The 23192-nt window shown below is 42.5% G+C and overlaps 1 protein-coding gene across 1 annotated transcript in view; it reads left to right on the top strand.

The window, feature by feature from the left end:
- CUNH3orf52 (chromosome unknown C3orf52 homolog) overlaps nucleotides 1–23192 on the top strand; it is a 58620-nt gene that overhangs the window by 24191 nt on the left and 11237 nt on the right. Inside the window, exons 2-3 of the mRNA XM_077481402.1 lie at nucleotides 2447–2561; nucleotides 17838–17977. Coding sequence (XP_077337528.1) covers nucleotides 2447–2561; nucleotides 17838–17977 — 255 coding nt within the window. The remainder of the gene's footprint in view (nucleotides 1–2446; nucleotides 2562–17837; nucleotides 17978–23192) is intronic.

Genomic DNA, 23192 nt, shown 5'->3' with positions numbered 1-23192 from the left:
AACAGAATTACATAACCAAGGGAACTGTAAACATAAACATGCTTCTCCCCTTCGTTTTGTTTTTTTTGGTGAAAAACTGGAGAGCACATAGAAATATAAAAGGATATCCTATATCTCAACAGGCCAACGCGGGCTCCAGTAGTCATCCACCGGTGACTCCTCTACTGTCTCTGGAAATGCAGGTCTTTTGAGGGGGTTGGCATAATGGCACAACAGTAAAGCAAACATGAGAAGCCACCAACAGGTTATTGCCATGTGTGAACAGACAAATGCTGCGTACACACGACCAGACTTTCCGGCAGAAAAGGTCCGACAGTCTTCCAGACAGACTTTAGGCAGAGTTACGACGGACTTCCGAACAAACGGGCTTGCCCACACATGAACGGACTAAAGCCTGTTTGAAAGTTCATTTTGAACATGATGACGTACGACAGGACTAAAAAAGGAAGTTCAATAGCCAATAGCTACCATTGTGTCGTACTTGGTGGACTAGCATACAGACGAACGTTTTTTCCGATGGGAATTGAGTCCCTCAGATTTGAAACATGTTCTATTTTCTAGGTCCATCTGAATTTTTTAAAGAAAAACGATCGGACTATCCCACACATGATCGGACTATCCAACGGAATGATTCCAATGGACCTATTCTGCCGTAAAGTCTGGTCGTGTGTACGTGGCAAAAGTGTTAATTTGTGTACCTGTTATGCAGAGTACTCCCTGTGGAGGAGCTCAGGCTATGCATAGAGGCTGCAGGGAGCAAGGCACCACAATACCCAGCAATACAGCATTCATTTGCATTTGTTCCATCAGTAGACATCTATGTGAGTATTTAATATGTCCAATTTCTCCACCTCCCATGTGGCTCTTTTGTATGAAAATCTTCAATTAATATTCTAATTGATAATCTTTGTGACTTGCATTTTTTTTCAAGGGGGTGTGGTTTATGTGTACACGTGTATGAGTATCCAGGAGTTTGCATGGAAAATACTGACCAGGAATTGTTTTATATTATTTTGTACAGCCCTGAATGCTGGTAGGAGCTGGAGATCTACTTCTTTTCAAATTAGCAAGCACGTAGTCACCTGCTTGTTACTATTATCCAGATCTGCAGCTCCTCTCGCCCCTGCCCTACTGATAGGATGACAGCGCTAGGGGCGGAAAAGGTCACAGGCTGACTCCTTACTTTGCTCTACAGAAGATAGGGTTGTGCAGGGGAGGCAGAGAATAAAATGGGGTTGTGAAAGGAAAAAAAAAGGGGGGGGAGTGTGAGTAGAGTGAATAGGGGATGGGGGGCATGAGAGCAAGAGGAAATGTGATGGGGGGTTGTGATTGCTAGGGGCACTGTGATATAAAGGGCGCTGCACTGTAAAGGGGCATGTAATCATTACAGTGCAGTCCCCTACATCTCACAGTGCCCCTTTATATTACAATGCCAGACAGAGGACCGACTCCCCTCTATCTCGTCACCAGCCATTCCCACAAACGCCCGACCAAACCCCCTTGGTCCCTGGAAAAATTGGCTGCTCAATCTAAAATGCCTAATTTTTGTCCCAGTCCGGGCCTGCACACACCACACAAACTTTGTTTCAGTGCTGCCAGTCATTTCAGACCAAAGTCCCAGATGTGTCTACTGTGAGGGTTATTACTGTATGCTAAAGCAGATATTAAAGCTGATACTCTGAACTACATTCCAGCAATATTTGTGTGGATTATATATATTGTTTGTGACTTTCTTGGTTTTTAACCCCTTTCATTCTGTATGCTTCATGTTTTTTTTATTATATCCTTTTGCTATTTAAATGTATATCTATTTACTTTTTATATTTTTATTTGATTTGCAAGTAGTTTATTGCACTTTGTTTTTTTTGTTTTTTTTGGGTGTTTTGTAGTCTACCAGTTTATCTGGTGTCCATAGCAGCAACTACCTGTAATAAGATTACATTACAAAGCTTATTGCGCTTTGTGGTTTGAACTAAGCTATATAGGATTTAACAGACGTACTATTTATGTCCCTAAATATTGCAGTGATCATTTATGATTTGACCATGCCTCTTAGACCACAACCATAAGGCCTTAAGGGATAAAAGCTGCCGACTTGGTATTCCTTTACACAAGCGTGAGTTTTGGAAAATATTTCACCAAAGATGACACTCATAATCCTGTGGATTGCTGTAATATGATTTAAAGGTGTGTAGATGTCTGGGAAAAGGATAAAATCACAACAATGGGAGTGCAAGCATGGGAATGTCGAAGTTGTAACATACCGTGTACCAAACCCTTATGTTAAGAAAATACTATGCAACATAAATTCACCTTTAATCTACTACTACGTTGATAATTTTAGTTTTCCATGACCATCAAATGATCTCAGATGGTCTGTAGAAGTCCTTGCATACATATTACAGTATAATGCGTTTTTTTAATCATTATTTTATTTTTTTATTAGGAAAATGCTCCGAACAGGCACAAGAAGAAAATTTTTAAGAGACCTATATTCTGGATAGTCTCCATATTTGTACTGTTTGTACTTGTAATAATTATCAGTCTTGTCGTTTATTCACGTAAGTAAACATGCAATTTATTTTAGTTTTTATGCCATACATCTTTCTTAAACTGGCCACACATCAATTCGATTTTCCTTGAAAGTATTCTTTTTAGATCAGGAAAATGTAACACTACCTGTCTATCTAATTTATATCCAGTCAGGTAGTATCTCACGCTACCTATTGGTAAATTTAGCTGATGTGCTAATGTGATGAAAATCTGTTTTAGGCTGGGTTCACACTGCGAATCTGCTGCGGGTTCCCGAATCGCATGCCTCCCGGCGGCAGTTCACACTGCCCTATGTGAACTGCTGGGAGTGTTAGTGAAAAGTTAATGACACCCCCAGATCAGTTTGCATATAGCAGTGCGATCTGCAAACTCGGACAGGAATCAGATCGCATGTTGTGAACACCCATGCGATCCGATTCTGCTGTGGACCAAATAAAGGGTCCTGTGTGAGTTTTGGCCAGATGCGATGCAAATTCAGCCATACTATTTATATGGCTGAACTCGCATCGCACAGAGATCGGATGTGATTTGCACTGCAGTGCGGTGCGAATCACATCCGATCTCGTCATCGCAGCAGTGTGAACCCAGCCTTAAGGTAGTGAGATGTTCTCTGTAGAATCTAATTTAGAGTCATCACATGTTTGTAATGGAAAGGGCCAACCTAAAGAACCCATTCAATTTATATCCAGTTTGGCAGTCCAATAAACTATGTAGTTGTCGATCGATCATTATATTGAGCTTCTCCAGCCTCAAAACAGTAAGCCCTTGTACACACGGTCAGAAATTCCAACCACAAAATCCGTCGGATTTTTTCCGACGGATTTTGTCCGAAACTGGTGTTGCATACACACAGTCGGACAAAGTTGTCTGAAAATCCGATCGCTCGGAACATGTTGATGTTCGTTTGTTCCAACGGGAATATGTTCAGCCTAGTAGCCAATAGCTTTGCTCTCGTACTTTGATCTGAGCATGCGTGGCACTTTGTCCGATCGGAATTCTCTAAAAACGATCAGAAAAAGTCTGATCGGATTTTGTTGTCGGAAAATTTGAGATCCTGCTCTCAAATTTTTTCTGTCAGAATTACCGATGGAAAAAGTCCGATAGAGCCCACACGCGATTGGATTTTCCGACAATATAATCCGATCGGATCTTTTCCGTTGGAATTTGTGACCGTGTGTACAAGGGCTTACTCGAGGCTACTATTAAAGAAGACTGGTGTCTGTTAAGATGGTTATTTAATAGTAGAATTTTCATTTTAAGGACCTTCATTTAAATGTTCTAATTGTTAGTGGGGTCAAATTAATGTTTTGTTTTTGACCACAATGACTAGAAATTTTAAATGCAAGATGAAAATGTTTTTTTTCTAAAAACAAATTTTAACAGTGAATGGATTCTGTTCTAAAATCTTATTAGTATTTTTGAATGACATCTAGTCCTTGAATCTGCAAAGAACGCTTGTACAATTGTGATGTATAATCAGGGGTCAAGTCCTAGGGAAAAAAGTGTGGGAACTCCCACCCAAGATCCACTCCCCCACCAAAAAAAGATGATACGCTCATATGCACGAACGCTTCAAAAGTGGTATTTTTCTTTTTGCAAATTTATATTTTATTCACAGGACAGGGAAATATGGAGCAAGACATATAAATAAAACAATGAACCAATCGGCATACAAGGTAGATTGATATTATAGCATGTGGCCATACAGCATGCCTCTGTAGTAATTCGCAATATGGAACAGAAAAAAAAAAAGGGAGCATCTAGCATCTCTAACCCATCTAGACAACTCCTTCCATAGCTCCCAGAGGAAGAGCCTTTCTCGTAATGGGGTCTCCAGTTCCATACCAAAAAGGCCGAATGCCCTTAGCACAATTATTCCCCAAACACTAGTCAGCCCCATAGAACCCATCCAGATTTCAAACCTATATATAGAGAAAAAGTTTTGGGCGTGGAGGGCACTCTAACTTACCCCCCAGGCCCAAACCCTTAGACAAAAGAAAAAAGAGAGTGTTAAAAGGAAAACAAAAAGTAGCTGGAAAATTAGACACAAGAAAGTGTAGAAAGAAAAAAAAAAAGGGGGGGGGAGGAGGAGAGGGTAAATTGAGGGATAAGGTCCATGGAGGCAGGACTGCCCCCCTGTATCAAACAGCCGATACCGGACACCTAATTCTCCATGATGATCTGTACGTTCTGTCAATAATTTATACCCAAGGGGTGTCCTCCACCATTCGGGGCATCATTCAGGGCATCCCCATCCAGAAGTGCCCTACCCTCCCGCGAGGATATAAATATATTCCATTTTGACCATGTCTTAATAAATTGCTCGTTCTGTCCCCTGTATGTCAAAATTAAGTCTTCCATTCTCTTAATGTCCTCTACCCTTCTCAGCCACATACCAATTGTTGGTGAGTGGGTATTCTTCCATCGCAGTGGAATACATGCTTTAGCGGCATGTAAAAGATGCCTAAGCACAGAGGTCTGATATTTCTTGCGGGACATGTTCGTGGCATGAAGGAGATAAAAGGCAGGACCCTCCGGAACCGGAATGTCGGTAAACTTAGTGATCGTTTCCCCTACTGTCTTCCAGAACCGCTCTAAAAGTGGGCATGACCAGAAGACGTGGAGGATCGTACCTTCTTCCCGCCGACATCTCCAACATCTGTCTGAAGATGTCGGAAAAAGCCGATGCAGCTTCGCCGGGGTATTATACCATCTGGTTACAATTTTAAAGTTGGTCTCCTGTGTTCTTGAACAAATGGAGGATTTATGTGTAAAATATAGAATATTTTGTTTTTGGCGTATCGAAAATCTGCACCGCATATCCCTCTCCCAGGCCCTCAGGCAGTTCGGCCCACTGTCGTCCGGTGCAACGGTCAGTATATGGTATGTGGCAGATAAGGCGTGGGACATGGCCCCTCTCTCCGAGCAATAGGCTTCATAACAGGTCAGACTTTGGTTATAGCTGTCAGGGGGAGCCAGGGACCTTAGAAAGTGATTCAATTGGGTTGCTTTCCAATAATCTAATTTATACGGACCCTCCGGGTCCATTAGATCAGTGGTAGTCACCCATTTGCCCCCCTTCAGAAAGTGGAATACCTGGTAAATCCCAGAAATCCTAAGGGAACGGAATACTGGTTCCGTGACCCCGGGAGAAAACTCCGGGGTCCCTAAAATTGGGCAAAGTGGAGAAGTCCGCGAAACAAGCCCAGCACTCACAAAGAGAGACGCACAGATACGTGAAGTTATTCCTATAAGAGGATGGTTTTTCACCTTGTTTGGTAATCTACTGTGGCACCAAGGAGCCCTGTTCAATGCTACTCCTATTTGGGCTTGATCCAACTGGATCCACAGTTTGGTATCGTAATGTCTGTTCCAGTCAATCAATCTAGTCAGATGAATGGCCTGATAATAATTACGGAGATCCGGTATCGCTAAACCTCCCTGTTGTTTCGGACGGGTCAATTGTAGATAATTAAGTCTCGGTCGTTTGTAAGCCCAAATATAATTAGATATCAACCTCCTAGTCTGTAAAAAATAGTGAGAAGGGATCTTGACCGGCAGTGCTTGCAGAAGGTAAAGGAACTTAGGTAAGATGCACATCTTCACGATGTTGCATCTACCCAGCCAAGAATGCAGACCTTTATTCCATTTAACAAGCAGGGCCCGAATTGTCAATAGTAATGGTGGGAAATTTAAAGCATAAACTTGGGATATAGTTGGCGGAATATACGTTCCCAAATATTTCAGGGCCGTCCGGGTCCATTTAAAATTAAAGTCCTGATGGAGTCTTACTATAAGGCCCTGGGGAAGACCTATGCCCATTGCCTCAGATTTATGAAAATTAATCTTCATATTAGAGATATCACCATACTACCTGAATTCCTGCATCAAATTGGGGAGAGAGATCGTTGGATTAATCAAGGAGAATAACATATCATCTGCATATGCAGCAGTTTTATATTGTTTATCTCCCACTGGAATCCCCATAATATTAGAATTGGCTCGCACCTTGCATAGAAAAGGCTCCAGCGACAGGGCGAAAAGGAGAGGGGACAAAGGGCATCCCTGGCGAGTGCCGTTATGTATCTCAAAAGGTTCGGACAGAACTCCATTAACCCGGACCCGAGCTATCGGGTTAGAGTAAATAGAGCCAATCCAATCCAATAGCCTCTCGCCGAAACCCACATAACGCAATACAGACGTCATGAATCTCCAATTCACCCTGTCGAAGGCCTTCTCCGCGTCCGTCCCTAAAAAAACACAGGGGGTCTTGGTGTCGTTAACTATATGTAAAAGATTAAGCACTCTGATCGTGTTGTCTCGTGCTTCCCTGGTGGGCACAAAGCCCACCTGGTCCAAGTGGATCAGTGACGGGAGAAGGCCTTGTATTCTGGAAGCCAATAATTTCGTAAATATCTTAAGGTCTGTATTAAGTAGTGAGATTGGTCTATAACTGCTACATTGTGAGGGATCCTTTCCCTCCTTAGGGATTACCGTAATATGAGCAAGCAGGGATTCCCTTGGGAGTATCTGTGTTGTCCCCAGCGAGTTGAGGAATTTAAGCATAAAATTCCCCAGTGACGGTAGTAGCATTTTATAATATAGGGCCGTAAACCCATCTGGTCCCGGGGCCTTCCCTATCTTTGTCCCTCTTACCACCTCCTGCAGCTCTTTCTGGGTAACAGGTTCATCTAGTGCCCTTCTTACCTCCTCTGACAGCTTAGGCATATTGGAGGCAGATAGATAGTCCTCGATGTGAGTGTGAGGAGGCACAGGGGTTTGTAGGTTATATAGAGAACCATAAAATTCTTTAAATTCCCCCGCTATTTCCCGTGGGAGGGTGGCTTTCTGGTTATGGGAGGTCCTAATATGGGGCACGTAATTAGCAAGTGCTTGTTCTTTTAACGTTTGAGCTAGGATTCTACCGCACTTATTACCAGACTCGTATGTAGTTCGTTGGCATTTTTGTAAGGCTGCTTTAGCTTGAGATTGCATTAAGTCAGTAATTTTATTCCGCAGGAGCCTAATTTCTGTTTCGCCTGCTATAGTCTGAATGTGCTTATGCCTAGCCTCAGCTCTATGCAGATCACTAAGTAAAGCTTTCATCTGTGCCATGCGTATCTTCTTGATACGGGCCCCATGCTTGATCAGTACCCCACGAATAACCGCCTTATGTGCCTCCCACACTATTCCTGGGTTACTGTCAGGGATGTCATTAAATACGAAATATTGATCTAATTCCCTGACTACGTCCTGGAGCACCTCCTTATCCTGCAACAAACTTTCATTCAGCTTCCAGTTCCGTGTCTTAGCAGTGCCACCGTCCATTAAGGAGTAGGATATTAAAATGGGGGCATGGTCTGACCACGTAATTGGTTCGATTGAGGCATCTCTAAGGGCATGCAAGTAGTCGTGAGGGATAAAAAAGTAATCAATTCTTGAATACTGTCTATGGGGCGAAGAGTAGAATGTATAGTCTCTCTCTGATGGGTGGAGTAACCTCCACGCATCGATCAGCTGTGCTCTATGTATGGAGCGTACAATGCGATGCCTGACACTTGGGGTAATGGAGGAGGCTCCGGAGGATGTATCCTCCGTAGGTATCAGTGGTATGTTAAAGTCTCCTCCGACTATCAATTGGCCTGAGGCAAACATCTGAAGAGTAGTCAGCGTCTTAGAGATAAAATGGTCTTGGCTAGAATTGGGTGCATATATGTTCGCAATTGTAACAGCCACTTCCCCAATTAAGCCCTTAAGAAACAAGGATCTACCTTCCTGGTCCATTTTTACTTCTAAACATTTCCAGGGGACATGTCGAGCAATTAAAATAGAGACACCTCTGGACTTAGAAGTCACATTAGTAGAATGATACACAGTTGGGTACAAATTACTGCGCAAGAGGGGCAGGCTCCCACTCCGAAAATGGGTCTCTTGGATTAAAGCCAGGTCTATTTTAAGCCGGCGTAAGTCCTGCAGCAGCATGCGCCTCTTTTCCGGAACATTTAAACCCTTCGCATTCAGGGAGAGAATCTTGACTGTCTCCATGGATCCCAGATAAAAGTCCCAGGTCAGGGACTATAATAGGGAAGGAATTACAGAAAGACTAAGAAAAGACAAAAAGACCAAAAAAAAAAAAAAAAAAAGGGGGGGAGGGGAGAAACCAATAGCTAGTTCTCAGAAGGAGAACAGCACAAAACTAAATTTACAGCACAATAGTGCTATTACGCCCACCAGCAGAGAGCTGGTAATCGGGCGCAGTCCTATGTGGGGGTTGGGGAAAACGATGACCGAGAAAAAGGTAGCCAGTCCTCCCCCTCCCCAGACTTTAACTAATAATAATAAATTAATTATATCGACAGCTACAGCAACCCTAATATACAGCCCAAAAAAATAAAAATAAATAAAGATTAGTACATATACTTTACCAATGACAGACAACGAATTACTTTGCCACATTGTTTATAAACACTGGGCCTAGTGCCGCTAAAAAAAAGCTAGAGTGACCCCCTTACCCCAAAAATACTCCCATACCTCAACGTAAGATTTTAAAACAAGTAGGCATTTCCCCAGACGTTTCCTTTCTCCTTTTTACAAAATAAAACCAGCCACCTCCCCAACTTCCCCCTCCATTCCCCCCAAAAAAAACAAAACAAAAAAATGACCAAAACTCCTCCCCTCACACATACACTGATAGTCTAACCCCTTTCTGAGTCTGATAAACCACAAAGTCCTCTTTCCTCTGGGTTTAGGGGGCATTCCATCGATGAAGAGGGGGGAGCACTAGGCAATCTAATCAAGCCCCCCTTATATAGTCCATTTCCCCAAAATTACTATTACCTTAGGAAATCCCCATACGGCCAAATAAAACATTGGTGAGTATATAAGAGAGTTCCCAGGGAAGAACGAGGCCTACAAAAATGATCACATCATCATAATAGGGGGGGGGGAGGGGAGGGGATGGAAATAGGATTATGGATACAGGGATACCGGGATATAGAGATACCGGGATTCAGGGATATCTCCACACCAAACAGTCTGGCTCAGCATCCAGTATAGTCCTGGCGGATGGCGGTTGTAGCTCCCGTGACCCCGCCTCCTACTGTCGCCACCGTCACTTCCTTGCCTTGCTCTAATCTTAACACTAAAGCAGATGAGGAGGTGAAAGGCTGAAACTAGGGAAACTAGGGATGAAGGAGTCTTTAATTCGATGAACGATGTGGAATCGACTCTAGCCAATCAGGGACAGGTACCGGGTCTGCTCCCACGAAAGCAAAAAAAGCTGGCAAGTCCGCAATGGAGCGAAGAGTGAAGGAGCCATTATCTCTCCGAAATGTAACCGCCAGGGGATAACCCCAGCGATAAGTGCACCCCTGTCTTTTCGCCACTTCTAACGCCGGTCGCAGCAGTGCCCTCCTCTGCAACGTAGCTCTGGAGAGGTCTGGTAATACTTTGACCATTGCCCCATTAAAACTCATTTCTCCATGCTCCCATGCCTTCCTAAGGATCAATTCCTTTTGGGAGTACCTGAGAAGTCTGCAGAGCACATCTCTTGGTCTTCCTGGGTCTGTTGATTTGGGTCCCCGAGTACGGTGAACTCTGTCCAGTTCAACCGTCATGGCAGGGGTCACAGCAAGGATCTTTTGAAATATCTCCCCCACCATCCCGGCTAGGTCCTCTGCTCCCAAAGTGGTATTTTTCATCCAATTTTCGTATTGTGTGTATGAAGCTTAGCTGTTAGTACATAAAAAAAAAAAAACAATCCTCAATAAACATAAATACGGTAATTCTATGAATAATCAGCATTCATTCAATTGTGCTTCCATGCAAATGTGAACATCATGTTCTGATCTTTATTGTGGAATTTTATTTTGTATGTAGAGTGTTTATGTGGTGAGTTTACACTTTTATCATTGAACAGAGTTTGAATAACACAGGGTTAAACGGAAAGGTCATAAATAAACTGCACATTATCTGGACAGAATGCTTGGGGAGATAGTGATGTGTTCCTGCTTAGGAGATGTATGTTAGCTTGGGGGGCTGCAAACTCTGCAGGGCTCCAACACACACTCGCTGCTATTCCAACCTAAGCTATTTCCACATAAACTTCCCTCCTCGCATTAAACTTTGCCAGGTATTGTGCTCAGCTTACCACCCCAAACTGATGTTCCTCCCTCAACTCACCTCTCTCCCTGCATGTCCTGTGAGCAGAATAGCTGTGCTCCTCCTCTGGGTTCTCTCATCATATGGCACTGAAGATGGAGGAGGGGGAGATTCAGCAAGACACACAGAGCAAGTATGCAGGAGACTGGGGGGGGGGGGGGGGGGCGAGGGATGAGGAGACAGAAAATCAGGAGGGGAGGAGTGCACTAAGAGAGGTCTGACTAAATACAATCTCTTAGCAGCAGGGACCTGATCTACCCATCAGCTAGCTGTGATTGACAGGTAGATTGAAGCGGAAGCTGTCATGGGGTCCCCTACTGGCAATGCCTGAATAGTGAGGTGTGCGGCACTTACTATTGTGAGCTGTGTCTGCAGCTACTGGTGTATCACCTGCCACACAGCTCGCATACGTCAAAGTCTTGCAGGACACGGCTGCTAACGGGAACTGAGTTCCTGTTGTGGAAAAAGTACAGGAACTCCGTTCCCATGCGTTCCCACGGGGCTTGAGCCCTGTGTATAATCAATACCAGGTTGGATACTATTGATCTATTCTTATTGTACCTGTCACCTTTATAAAGAATGGAACTGGATCCAAAAACAGTTAGCACCCATTGGGGTGGACGGATCAAAGGACACTATACAAACTTATTTCACTGCAAGATCTTGTACCGTGCGACGGTTTACTATTTTACTTATAACTTTACGGTTGTTAGTTGTTAAATAATGTTAACCATAACATACTTACTGTAACTAATGCCGCGTACACACGGGCGGACTGTATGGTGTACTTAGTTCGTCATACAATCCGTCGGACAGTCCGTCGTACTTTCGACTGAACGGACTTGACCACACACGGATACCCAAACAGTCCGTCGAAAGCTTGCGCGATGACGTGTACAGCACGTACAACGGGACTAGAAATAGGAAGTCCAATACACAGCAAAGCACCCTTCCGCCGTGTAAATACTTTCTGAGCATGCGCCATTCTTAGTCCGTCGAACTAGCATACTGACGAGCGGATTGTCCGCTGAAACCAAAGTATGACGGACAGAATTTCGAAAAATCCGAAATTCTTAGTACGCCGGACTGCACGCTGAAAAAGTCCGCTGAAGCCCACACACGAGCGGACTGTCCGCTGAAATGTGTTTCGACGGACTAAGTACGCCATACAGTCCGCCCGTGTGTACGCGGCATAAGAATGCTCACACTCTTTGGATTGCTCTTTATCAAGCTAATAAAAATGTAAAGTTAAAGCGGAGGTCCACCCTAAAATGGACCTCCGCTCATCCGAATCCCCCCCCCCCCCTCCGGCGCCACAATTGGCACCTTTCAGGGGGGAGGGGGGTGCAGTTACCTGGATAATCCAGGTAACTGCACCCACTTCCGGGATAGCTGTCTGCGGAAAGGGGCGTAGATTACGCCCCTTTCCGCAACTGCCCGCCCCTTTGCACAAGTGCCCCGCTGCCTGCTGGGAAACACACAGTTCCCAGAGGCAGCGGGGACCGTCTGGATTGCGCCGCGCGGCTCGCGCATGCGCAGTAGGGAACCGGGAAATGAAGCCGAAAGGCTCCATTTCCTTATTCCCATACCCAAGATGGCGGCAGCAGGACCCGACAGACGACCTAGCGATCGGCTTCGGGTGCCGACATCGCGGGCGCGCTGGACAGGTAAGTGTCACTATTTTAAAAGTCAGCAGCTGCAGTATTTGTAGCTGCTGGCTTTTAAAAAAAAAAAAAAAAAACGCGGAGTCCCGGTGGACTCCCGCTTTAAAAAAAAAAAAAAGAATGTTTGTACGATTGTTCATATGAATATTCATACAGACATTTGCACAAGAATCTAGTAGCGTTTTAGCCAGCTTTGCTCATTCTTTAAAATTAAATGTTAGTCTTATTTATAATAAAATATTAAATATATGCTTTTTAACAGCTTGTTATAAAAAGGTTTTTTTATACAGAAACAAACAACAACAAATAAAAAAGTATAAAACACCATTACAAGGCAGAAGTGCAAATATGTAAAACACTTTTAAATTATAGAGATTGTACATTTTGAAAAAATAAAAAATAAAAAGAAGAAAAAGGAAAAATCTTATATATTTGCTTTGTAGTTATTTGGGGTTGGTTTGCTAAATGAGTTTACACTGTTCACTTAGCAAAGTAAACATTTTTAAAGGTGTGTGTGTGTGTGTGTGTGTGTGTGTGTGTGTATGTGTATATACTGATATACTGTGTGTGTGTGTATACATATATATAATTTATTATACACTATATTAACAAATGTATTGGGACACCTGCCTTTACACACACATGAACTGTAATAGCATCCCCGTCTTATGCCCTGTACACACAGTTGGACTTTCTGACAGAAAATTTGCAATCCGATCATGTGTGGGCTCCAATAGCGCTTGAAAATTGGCAAAGCTGCATGCAATATGGCCCAGTTCACACTAGTGCACCGCATTGCTGTTCACATCACATGCAATGTCTGTGCAAACTGCATGGCTGAAATCACATCTCGTTCGCACCAAAATGGTGCAGGACCCTTCTTTTGATCCGCACTGGAATCGGGTTGCATGGATGTTCACACTTATGCAATCTGATTCCTGTACCATTTTACAGTTTGCACTGCGATCTGCGAACTGATCAGGGGGTGTCGTTAACTTTACAGCGACACCCGCAGATCTCAGTGTGAACCACTATGCGATTCAGGTGCGATGCACTGGATTCGCAGGGTTCTCGCATCGCACTAGTGTGAAGCGGCACTCAATGTTGCTATACTCCAAAATACCTCTGATCACTATATAAATTGCAGCGTTAACAATAAAATAAAGTGCTATAATGCCAATAAACAAATAACGTGATTAGTCCACAAATGTGGAGGATCAAAAATGAACATTGGTGCTCAGTTCTGGATTCATTCTAGGGTTGCCACCTGTCCAGGATTCACCGGGACAGTTTGGGTTTGGAATCATGTGTCCGGGTTTCAAACTACCTGAAACCCGGACACATTATTCAGAGAGGAGAGAGGGCTGGATCTGCTTCTCTCCATCCCGCCCCTACCCCTCTGTGTCTGCCCACACTCTAATCCTCAGCACTGTGCCTCAGAAAAGGAAAACCCGGCCGGAAATTTGAAGTTCAGCAACCTCAGATACATCTGGATGAGAGGTGCTGACTGCCAAGGGGTGAGTGAGCTCACCAACCTTCTCCCTCCTACCTCTGAGTGAGTACACTAAGGTAAATCAGGGTTCTCAGAGCACCCCTTACTTCAGAGTTCCCCTTTACACCAGAAGCCATAGTGTTCCCTCTTACATCAGATTTCTCAGTGTCCCCCCTTAAATTAGGGTTCCCAGAGCATCCCTTATGTTAGAGTCCCCAGAGTTCCTCAGAGTCTCTCCTTACAGTGTAAGGGAACTATTCGAGTTCAGATGTAAAAGGGGAACTCTGCGGATTCAGATGTAAAATGGGAACTCTGTGGACTCTGAAGTAAAAGAGGAACACATGATTAACTTCATGAGATTAGACATGTTATTTAATTGCTAAACATATGTATAGCTTATACGTTTATACTATATACAAAAAAAAAATGCTGTGCGCCGCTAATGTGTTCGGGTTTGACTTGAAGAAAAGGTGGCAACCCTAATTCATTCTGGTAGAGGAACTTCGCACACATTTGGATGTGACTGTTTCTTGTATTCTAAAACATTTTGTATGCTCCTTTTTTGTAAGTTTTTTCAAGCAGTTCATACCGGCTTTGCTGGCAAAAAGACAGATGTTTGCACAGCTAAATAGCTTGAGTTGAAACATAATAGTTAAGTTTTAATTAGGGAATGTATAAAAGTAAATAGTTTTAGATATGCTGTCTTTAAGAAATTCAGCATTGCTCTGTGAAGCTGTGTGCTCTTTATTAAATGGTTATTTTATAATTAAAAACATATTTTATATACATAGTAGAAAAGAATAAAATACAAAGTGCACAGGATTCCACGAAAACAATCTATTAACATTAGAACAAAATCCATAAAATGCGCTTGCAAAACAATTGCTTGCAGGCAGGTAACCAATCCAAATATTAGGCAAATCTATCAACTGATATGTGTGCAGACTAATAAATCATTGCAGTACATTTTTATTTATTTATGTTTTGTATTATATTTAGTAATCATTTGCAGTGCTTCTTTTAATATGGCTAAAGTTTAGAGTATTTTGACAATAGTTTACTATGATAGTTCCTATAGTAGTGAAGCTGCTATGGGCACAAAGACTGCTGCCACATAAAAAAAAACACAAGCATTTAATGGAATGATTTATTAAAGTGACACTGAACAATATCCTTATTCTTCAGAAATAATCTATGCACATCCACTGCTTGGAGGTCCAGTAACAATTTTTCATTAACCACTTCAATATAGGGCATTTTACCCCCCTTCCTGCCCTGAAATGTGCATAGTGTGTTCTGACAGGTATGATCATCAGATAAGATGAGAGACGGTCCGGAGCTCTGTAGGATCACGTCTCTATCCCGCCATGTCTAGGCCACGCCCCCTCCCCAGGCCAATTTTCAGCTTTCAGTGCTATCACACTTTGAATGACAATTGCGCAGTCATGCAACACTGTACCCAAATGTCCCCACAAATAGAGCTTTCTTTTGGTGGTATTTGATTACCTCTGCGGTTTTTACTTCTTGCGCTATAAACAAAAGAAGAGTGACAAGTTTGAAAAAAAACACAATTATTTTTTACTTTTTGCTATAATAAATATCCCAATTTTTATTTTTTAAAACAAACACATTTTTCTCCTCAGTTTAGGCCAATATGTATTCTTCTACATATTTTTGATAAAAAAAAAATCACAATAAGCGTATATTGGTTTGCACAAAAGTTTTTTAGCGTCTACAAAATAGGGGAAAGGTTTATGGCATTTTTTTTCTACTAGTAATGGTGGCGATCTGTGATTTTTATCATGACTGTGAAATTGCGGCGGACACATCGGACACTTTTGACACCTTTTTGGGACCATTCATATTTATACAGCGATCAGAGCTATAAAAATGCACTGATTACTGTATAAATGTCACTGGCAGGGAAGGGGTTAACACTAGGGGGCAATCAAGGGGTTAAATGTGTTCTCTAGTTAGTGTTTCTAACTGTATCCAGGGGCGGCACAGTGGCGGCACAGTGGTGTACTGGTTAGCAATCTCGCCTAGCAGTAAGATGGGTCGCTGGTTCAAATCCCAACCACGACACTACCTGCCTGGAGTTTGCATGTTCTCCCTGTGCCTGCGTGGGTTTCCTCTGGGTACTCCGGTCTCCTCCCACACTACAAAGACATGAAGGTAGGTTAATTGGCTTCTGTCCAAAATTGACCCTAGTATATGAATGGGGACCTTGGATTGTGGGCTCCTTGAGGGTAGCGACCGATGTGAGTGTGCAATGTACAGGGATAGGGACAATTATAGACTTTCACTCAGGTTGAACTGGATGGACTGGTATCTTTTTTCAATTACCTTACTAACTATGTAACTATGTATGGGGATAGGACTTACTGGGAGAGGAGACATATCATTGTTCCTACTTACTAGGAACAAACTCCACTTACCTAGGAACAAGTCCTCTCCCCTGACAGAACGGTGATTCGTGTGTTTACACACACAAATCCCCATTGTAGCTCTGGTTCCTGCGATTGCGCCCTCTGGCCATGCGCTTTGTGTCCCCCGCCGTGCTGCTGGTGCCGCCAGGGGGTTTTAAAGGGGAAAACGTCCCCAAACAGGGTTTCGCGGGAACATGCCACTTTTCCGACGTATATCAGCATGAGGCGGTCGGCAAGTGGTTAAAGCAGAACTTTACCCAGAACACATTGTCAAAAAATAATTTTCTTTAGCAAGAAACATACATTCCACATTAATCATTTATGCTACCAAAATTTGTGTGTGCTGTAAATTGCCTCCAGCATTGCTCCTGTTTCTTTTTGTTGAGGCTGCCATTTTGCTGAAGCCCAGAGCCCCTGAACAGCAGTAAATCATGAAGCGGAACTAAACCCATCAATTTTTTTGCAGTTTCAAAAAACAGTTACGTTCTTGGAATGCTGGGATTGCTAACTGTCCCATTTGCTTGTGTCCTCAGCCAAACTGTCAAACCATCAAATGGTTGGTGTCATAACTGATCACATGTGCAGCACCATAGTGCAGATCAAACAGAAGCAGAAGCAGATCAAACAGAAGCAGCTCCCTTGGCTAAAAAGGATAGGAGGATGTGCTTCTGCTTTAAGGCTGTAATATTGGAAAAATTGGTACTGGACTTTATAGGCACTGAAGTACACAATGTTATAATTTAAAATGATTTTGATTAAAAAAAGAACAAGACAAACACTATTTAAAAAAACTTTGCAAATTAGAGATTACCTATATGCTGTTAACGCACACAACCCATACACCAAGGGGTATATTCCTGAATGATCATGACGATGTCCTTGTTGAGGCAACAGTTAATGTTCTATCAGGTTTGGTGTGAGTTGATCATAGTGTGCAGTAGCTCGGCTCAACATGTTACGCGTATATACGCTTCCTCAGGAGCTTGAGCATACATTCTATATAAAATAGAAAAAGCAACAATAAATCTTAAAACGAAAAGGCTGGTATGCATCAATATACATAAACATCATATTATTATTATTTTTTTTTTTACTTTGGTATTCACAGCACCACTCTGTGGTGATACCTCAAAATGTTTATTTTCCACTTAAAAATAGAGAGCAACTGAGCATGTGCAGAGCAGGATGAAACTGTGTATTACTGGATTTTAAACAGTGTAGGCACTTACGGTATTTTTAAATGTTTTACACAGCATTCCTTTTCCTTTTTTTCTTTCTTTCCATTCTGTCTATTTTTTACTTTTATTCCTTTGTTATTTTTCTTTCTTCCTGAGACTTCCGCTGATTCCGGCTGTCCAGCAGTATTTTAAAGCCTCCTTAATACTATAGTAGACCCGGCCTAGTGCAAATAAGAAAAAGTACCGTAGTTTTGCAGATACCACCGTGCGCTGTGCCTGCAATGTCAGTCCTGATTAAAAGTGTAACATTTATTTCACTAAGAACATCTCTAAGATAAACTTTATTTTTATTTTTTTGTAGATGTCTATGAAGATCAGGATGAAAATCATTTAAAAACGTCATCAACAAATCAAACCTGTACTTTCACAGGATTTCTGAATTTAACTGATCCCTGTCTTTGGGATTTCTGGATAAAACATGAACAAACATTTCAGGAGAGGGTAAGAGTCACAAATAATGATTTTAAAATGGATGCCATGTGCGTGTTTCCTACGCATAGAAAATACACTATAATACCAAAAGTATTGGGACGCCTGGATTAACATGCACATGAACTTTAATGGCATCCCAGTCTAATGCCCCATACACACTATCTGATTTTCTGCTGATTTTTTTCCTTCAGGTTTACCAAAACCATATAGTGCCTGATTGCATACACATTGAAACCCCTAAGGTTTGACCTCATATTATATGGTTTTGATAAATCTGAAGGAAAAACTCAGCAGAAAATGTGATAGTGTGTATGGGGCTTTAGTCCATAGGGTTCAATATTGAGTTGGCCCACCCTTTGCTGCTATAACAGCTTCAATTCTTCTGGGAAGGCGATCCACAAGGTTTAGGAGTGTGTCTATGGGGGAATATTTTTAACATTTGTTATTTCAGGCACTGATGTTGGACAAGAAGTAAAGGCACAGCTTTAATGCCTCATGTACACTGGATGTTTTCGCCAAACCTCATAGACACCTTTCCTTCTGACAGCAGCAGTGTTTTGGCAGAAAAAAATGCTTGCTGCTGGTAAACTTGTGTAATGAATTTAGGCGCATCAAGCGCTCAGGCGGTAATTCATACCATTTATCATTTTCTTACCACTTCACAATTATGTGTCTCAAATCCCAACAAAATACATTTACATTTTTGGTTGTAACATGACAAATATGGAAAATTTCAAGGGGTGTGAATACTTTTTACTTTTTCAAGGCACTATGGGGGTTATTTACTAAAGGAAAATCCACTTTGCACTGCAAGTGCACTTGGAAGTGCAGTCGCTGTAGATCCGAGGGGGACATGCAAGGAAAATAAAAAAACAGCATTTTAGCTTGCACATGATTGGATGATAAAATCAGCAGAGCTTCCCCTCATTTCAGATCTACTCCTTATATTTAGAGTGACTGCACTTCCAAGTGCACTTGCAGTGCAAAGTGGATTTGCCTTTCATAAATAACCCCCAATATGTTTTCTTTACCCCTGCTGAGCATTCTTTGCAATGGTTCCCCTGCAAGGTAACCTGTGGGGGGAATTGGAAATCACATGCACCAGTACAAAGGTAAATGGGACTTTTTTTTTTATTAAAAGCTCTATTAAACCCAAAACTAAATTTTTTTTGCAGCTTACCAATCCATGAGCTGGCTGCATTAGTTTTCTTTAAGTCCCCCCCCCCCGTGTTTTCACCTGGTGATCTGTCCAGTAACACAGCTTCTGTATTAGAGTGCCACTACTCTGGATGAAGGAGAAACAGAGACTGATTTTGTACAGCAACATTATCAGTCTGAAGGGAAGGGAGTATTAAGTGCATTAGCAGATCTAGATACACTAACAAATTTAAGCCAAACTCCAGCTAACCCCTTTTAAGTAGTTACAGCAACATTTGCTTTTTTTTTATTGGAATAAAGGAATTACATCAATAAAAGCTGATCATTGGAAGCACCCTGTCAGTGGTAACCGCTATCTGCATGTCAGCTTGTTCTGTTGAAAAACAACAGACTTACTGGCCAGATTACCAGGTGAAAAAACATGAAGAGAGCCTGCAAACGAATGCAACCATCATATCTAAGAATTGGTAAGCTGCAATAAATGTTTGCTTTTGGGCCTAAAACCATTTTTAATTATATTTAAAATTTTCAAAAAGAAGGTGGTCATTTGTTTGCTTGTTTTGCTGGAAAAGTAAAAAGTTTATAGAGCTAAATATACATTGTAGTGGCAGCAGAAACTTAGGCCCCTTTCACACTGACGGAGCGTTCAGGTCCGCCTGTCAGTTTTGACGGTGGACCCGAACAGGCGCTCCATGCTGGTCTATGGAGCGATGGATGTCAGGGGAGACATGTCCGCTGACATCTGACATGGTCTGATCCGCCAAAAGCAGATGGATGGCCCTACGTCCGGATCTGTCGCTGGCGGATCGGATCGGGTGAGATCTGATGAAAATGGACATGCAGTCCTTTTTCATCCAATCTATCCATAGAGACCAGCGGCGCTGGACAAGCCCCTCCCCGCTCAGCGAGCAGAGAGGGACCTGTCATCCGCCGGCTCAGCGGAGATCAATGGAGAGAACTCCCGCTGAGCCGGCGGACAGAGGCGGACTCCATGGAAGCAGAGTCCGATTCGTATGAAAGGGGCCTTACTCTCACACATGAGTGAGTTCAATCAATGCCTCATCCACATCCCTTTAGACAACTTTATGCAAGCTAAAGCCTAATGCCCCTTACACACGATTGGAAATTCCGCCAGCAAAAGTCCAATGAGAGCTTTTGGTCAGAAAATGCGACCGTGTGTATGCTCCATCAGACTTTTGCTGGCGGAATTTTGGCCAGCAAAAAATTGAGAGCAGGTTCTCAATTTTTCAGTCGGGAAAAAGTTCCAATCGGAAATTCCAATCGCCTGTATAAATTCCGATGTGCAAAATTCCTACGCATGCTTGGAAACAATTCGACGCATGCTCGGAAGCATTGAACTTCATTTTCTCGACTCTTCGTAGTGTTGTACATCAACGCAGACGGTCGAAAGTTCAGAGAACTTTTGTGTGACCGTATGTATGCAAGACAGCTTGAGCGGAATTCCGTCGGAAAAACCATCAGAGCTTTTTCTGACCAAAATAACGTTCGTGTGTATGCGGCATAACTTTAGACAAAAATGATTTTCTGGCTTGATATGGGTTTTTGGGGAGGGTTATAACCCCTGTCATCTCCTAAAAGCTGTTGTATTACCCATAAAAAAGCATGGGGGAGAAATAACACATGGATCATAAATTGAGCAGGCCGGTCTCTTTTTCCACTGTAAAAATGCCAGGGATGAGCTATGATTTTCTTTAGGATTTTACAATTTATTAGAGAAGCCTTCAGTAAAAAATTTAAAAAAAAAATCCCATTTACATATTGTGCAGAACAAAATGCGATAATACATTTTTTGTGCACGCGCATTTCCACGAAGTATGATAGCATATGCACGAAAGTGCATGCAAATACATACAAGAGAAAAATTTGATGCTCAATCGGGAGTATCGTGTGCAAGAGGCCTAATGCATTTTAATATTCAAAGCAAACTCGCCCATCCAACCACATTTGCATGCTTTATTTTGCTGAGAAATCACATTAAACCCCCCAGCATTTCTGTCCACAGCCATCTTGGATAAGGGCAAGTTATTTAACCACTTAACAACCGCCCATTGCCGATTAACAGCTTCAGGGCGGTTGTTTAACTCTGAGAGGCCGTTGATTAACGGCTTCCCAGAATTCTGCTCTCGCGTGCCCCCTGGGGCGCACACCCGAGAGCACCCGTGACCCACTGGACCCGGCAGATCACGGTAAACGCCCGCTCATCGCGGCCGTTTACCACGTGATCGCGCAAATAACGGATTCATCACTTGTAAACAAACCGGCATCATGTTATGACGCTGGTTCCTCCCTCCCCCTCTCTGTACCGATCGGTACAGCGGAGGGGAAAGAGATCGGTGTCAGCAGTGCTGTGGGCTGCATCTGCAGTGCCCACATCGCTGCTCACCGAATTTAACCCCTCCATACCCTGGCAATACTCTGCAATACCTGCCAATACTCTGCAATACCCGCCAATACTCTGCAATACCCGCCCAATACTCTGCAATACCCGCCCAATACTCTGCAATACCCGCCAATACTCTGCAATACCCGCCAATACTCTGCAATACCCAGCCATACTTGGAGATACCCTGCAATACCCAGCCATAGATGCCCCCTCACCACCCTCCGGTGCTTCTACCAACTCGCCAATACGATCAAAATCAGAATCTTTTTATTTTTTTATTTTTTATTTCAGGCTTCCCAGCCTAGAGGTGAGATGTGGGGTCTTATTGACCCCCAGATCTCACTGTAAACAGGACCTGTCATCCCATGTTCCTATTACAAGGGGTGTTTACATTCCTTGTAATAGGAATAAAAGTGATCAAAATTTTATTTTTGGGGAAAAAAATGTCAAACTAAAATAAATAAAGTAAAATGAACAATAAAAAAATAAAAATAAATTTAAAGCGCCCCTGTCCCCATGTGCTCGCATGCAGAAGCGAACTCGTAAGCCCCACCCACATATGAAAACGGTGTTCAAACCACACATGTGAGGTATCGACGTGAACGTTAGAGCAAGAGCAATAATTCTAGCGCTAGACCTCCTCTGTAACTCAAAACATGTAACCAGTAAAAAAAAATGTAAGTGTCGCCTATGGGGATTTTTAAGTAGCGACGGTTGGTGCCATTCCACGGGCATGTGCAATTTTGAAGAGTGACATGTTCGATATCTATTTACTCAGCATAACTTCATCTTTCACTTTATGCAAAAATTGGGCTAACTTTACTGTTTGTTTGTTTTTTAAGCACAAAACAGTTTTTTCCCCCAAAAAACACGTTCGAAAAATTGCTGCGCAAATACCATGTGAGATAAATATTTGCAACGATCACCATTGTATTCTCTAGGGTCTTTGCTAAAAAAAATATATATATAATGTTTTGGGGTTCTATGTAATTTTCTAGCAAATAAATGATGATTTATGTGATACATGTAGGAGGGAAATGTCAGAATTGTCCTGAGTGCTCCAGAACGCCTGATGGCGCTCCCTGCATGTTGGGCCTCTGTATGTGGCCAGGCTGTGTAAAAATCTCACACATATGTCGGCCTATATTGTTTAGACCTTGGATATACCAATGAACTGAGCCTCGGGAGTATATAGACCCGGGTTATATTTTCTTTCTTGTGCTGTTGAAATACATGCTGTATTTGGTATCCTGTCAGGATGTGTGACTTGGAGGCTGCGACCTCCATTTTTATGCTACCGCTGTATGTTAAACGGGCCCTTGCCCCATTGTTGAAAACTAATAAAATATATATTTGAAAAAAAAAAAAATCTCACACATGTGGTATCGCCGTACTCGGGAGTAATAGCAGAATGTGTTTTGGGGTGTAATTTGTGGTATGCATATGCTGTGTGTGAGAAATAAACTGATAATATGACAATTTTGTTGAAAAAAAAAAAGGAAAAAAAATCTTGATTTTGCAAAGAATTGTGGGAAAAAAATGACAACTTCAAAAAACTCACCATGCCTCTTACTAAATACCTTGGAATGTCTTCTTTCCAAAAAGCAGTCATTTGGGGGGTATTTGTAATTTTATGGCATGTTAGGGTCTCAAGAATTGAAA

This window comes from Lithobates pipiens, unplaced genomic scaffold, assembly GCF_037356315.1.
Source record: "Lithobates pipiens isolate NorthernLeopardFrog02 unplaced genomic scaffold, aLitPip1_a1.2 Scaffold_16, whole genome shotgun sequence".
Taxonomy (NCBI): Eukaryota; Metazoa; Chordata; class Amphibia; order Anura; family Ranidae; genus Lithobates; species Lithobates pipiens.
Note: the sequence above shows the minus strand (reverse complement) of the source record. Positions and strands in the feature narration are given on the sequence as shown.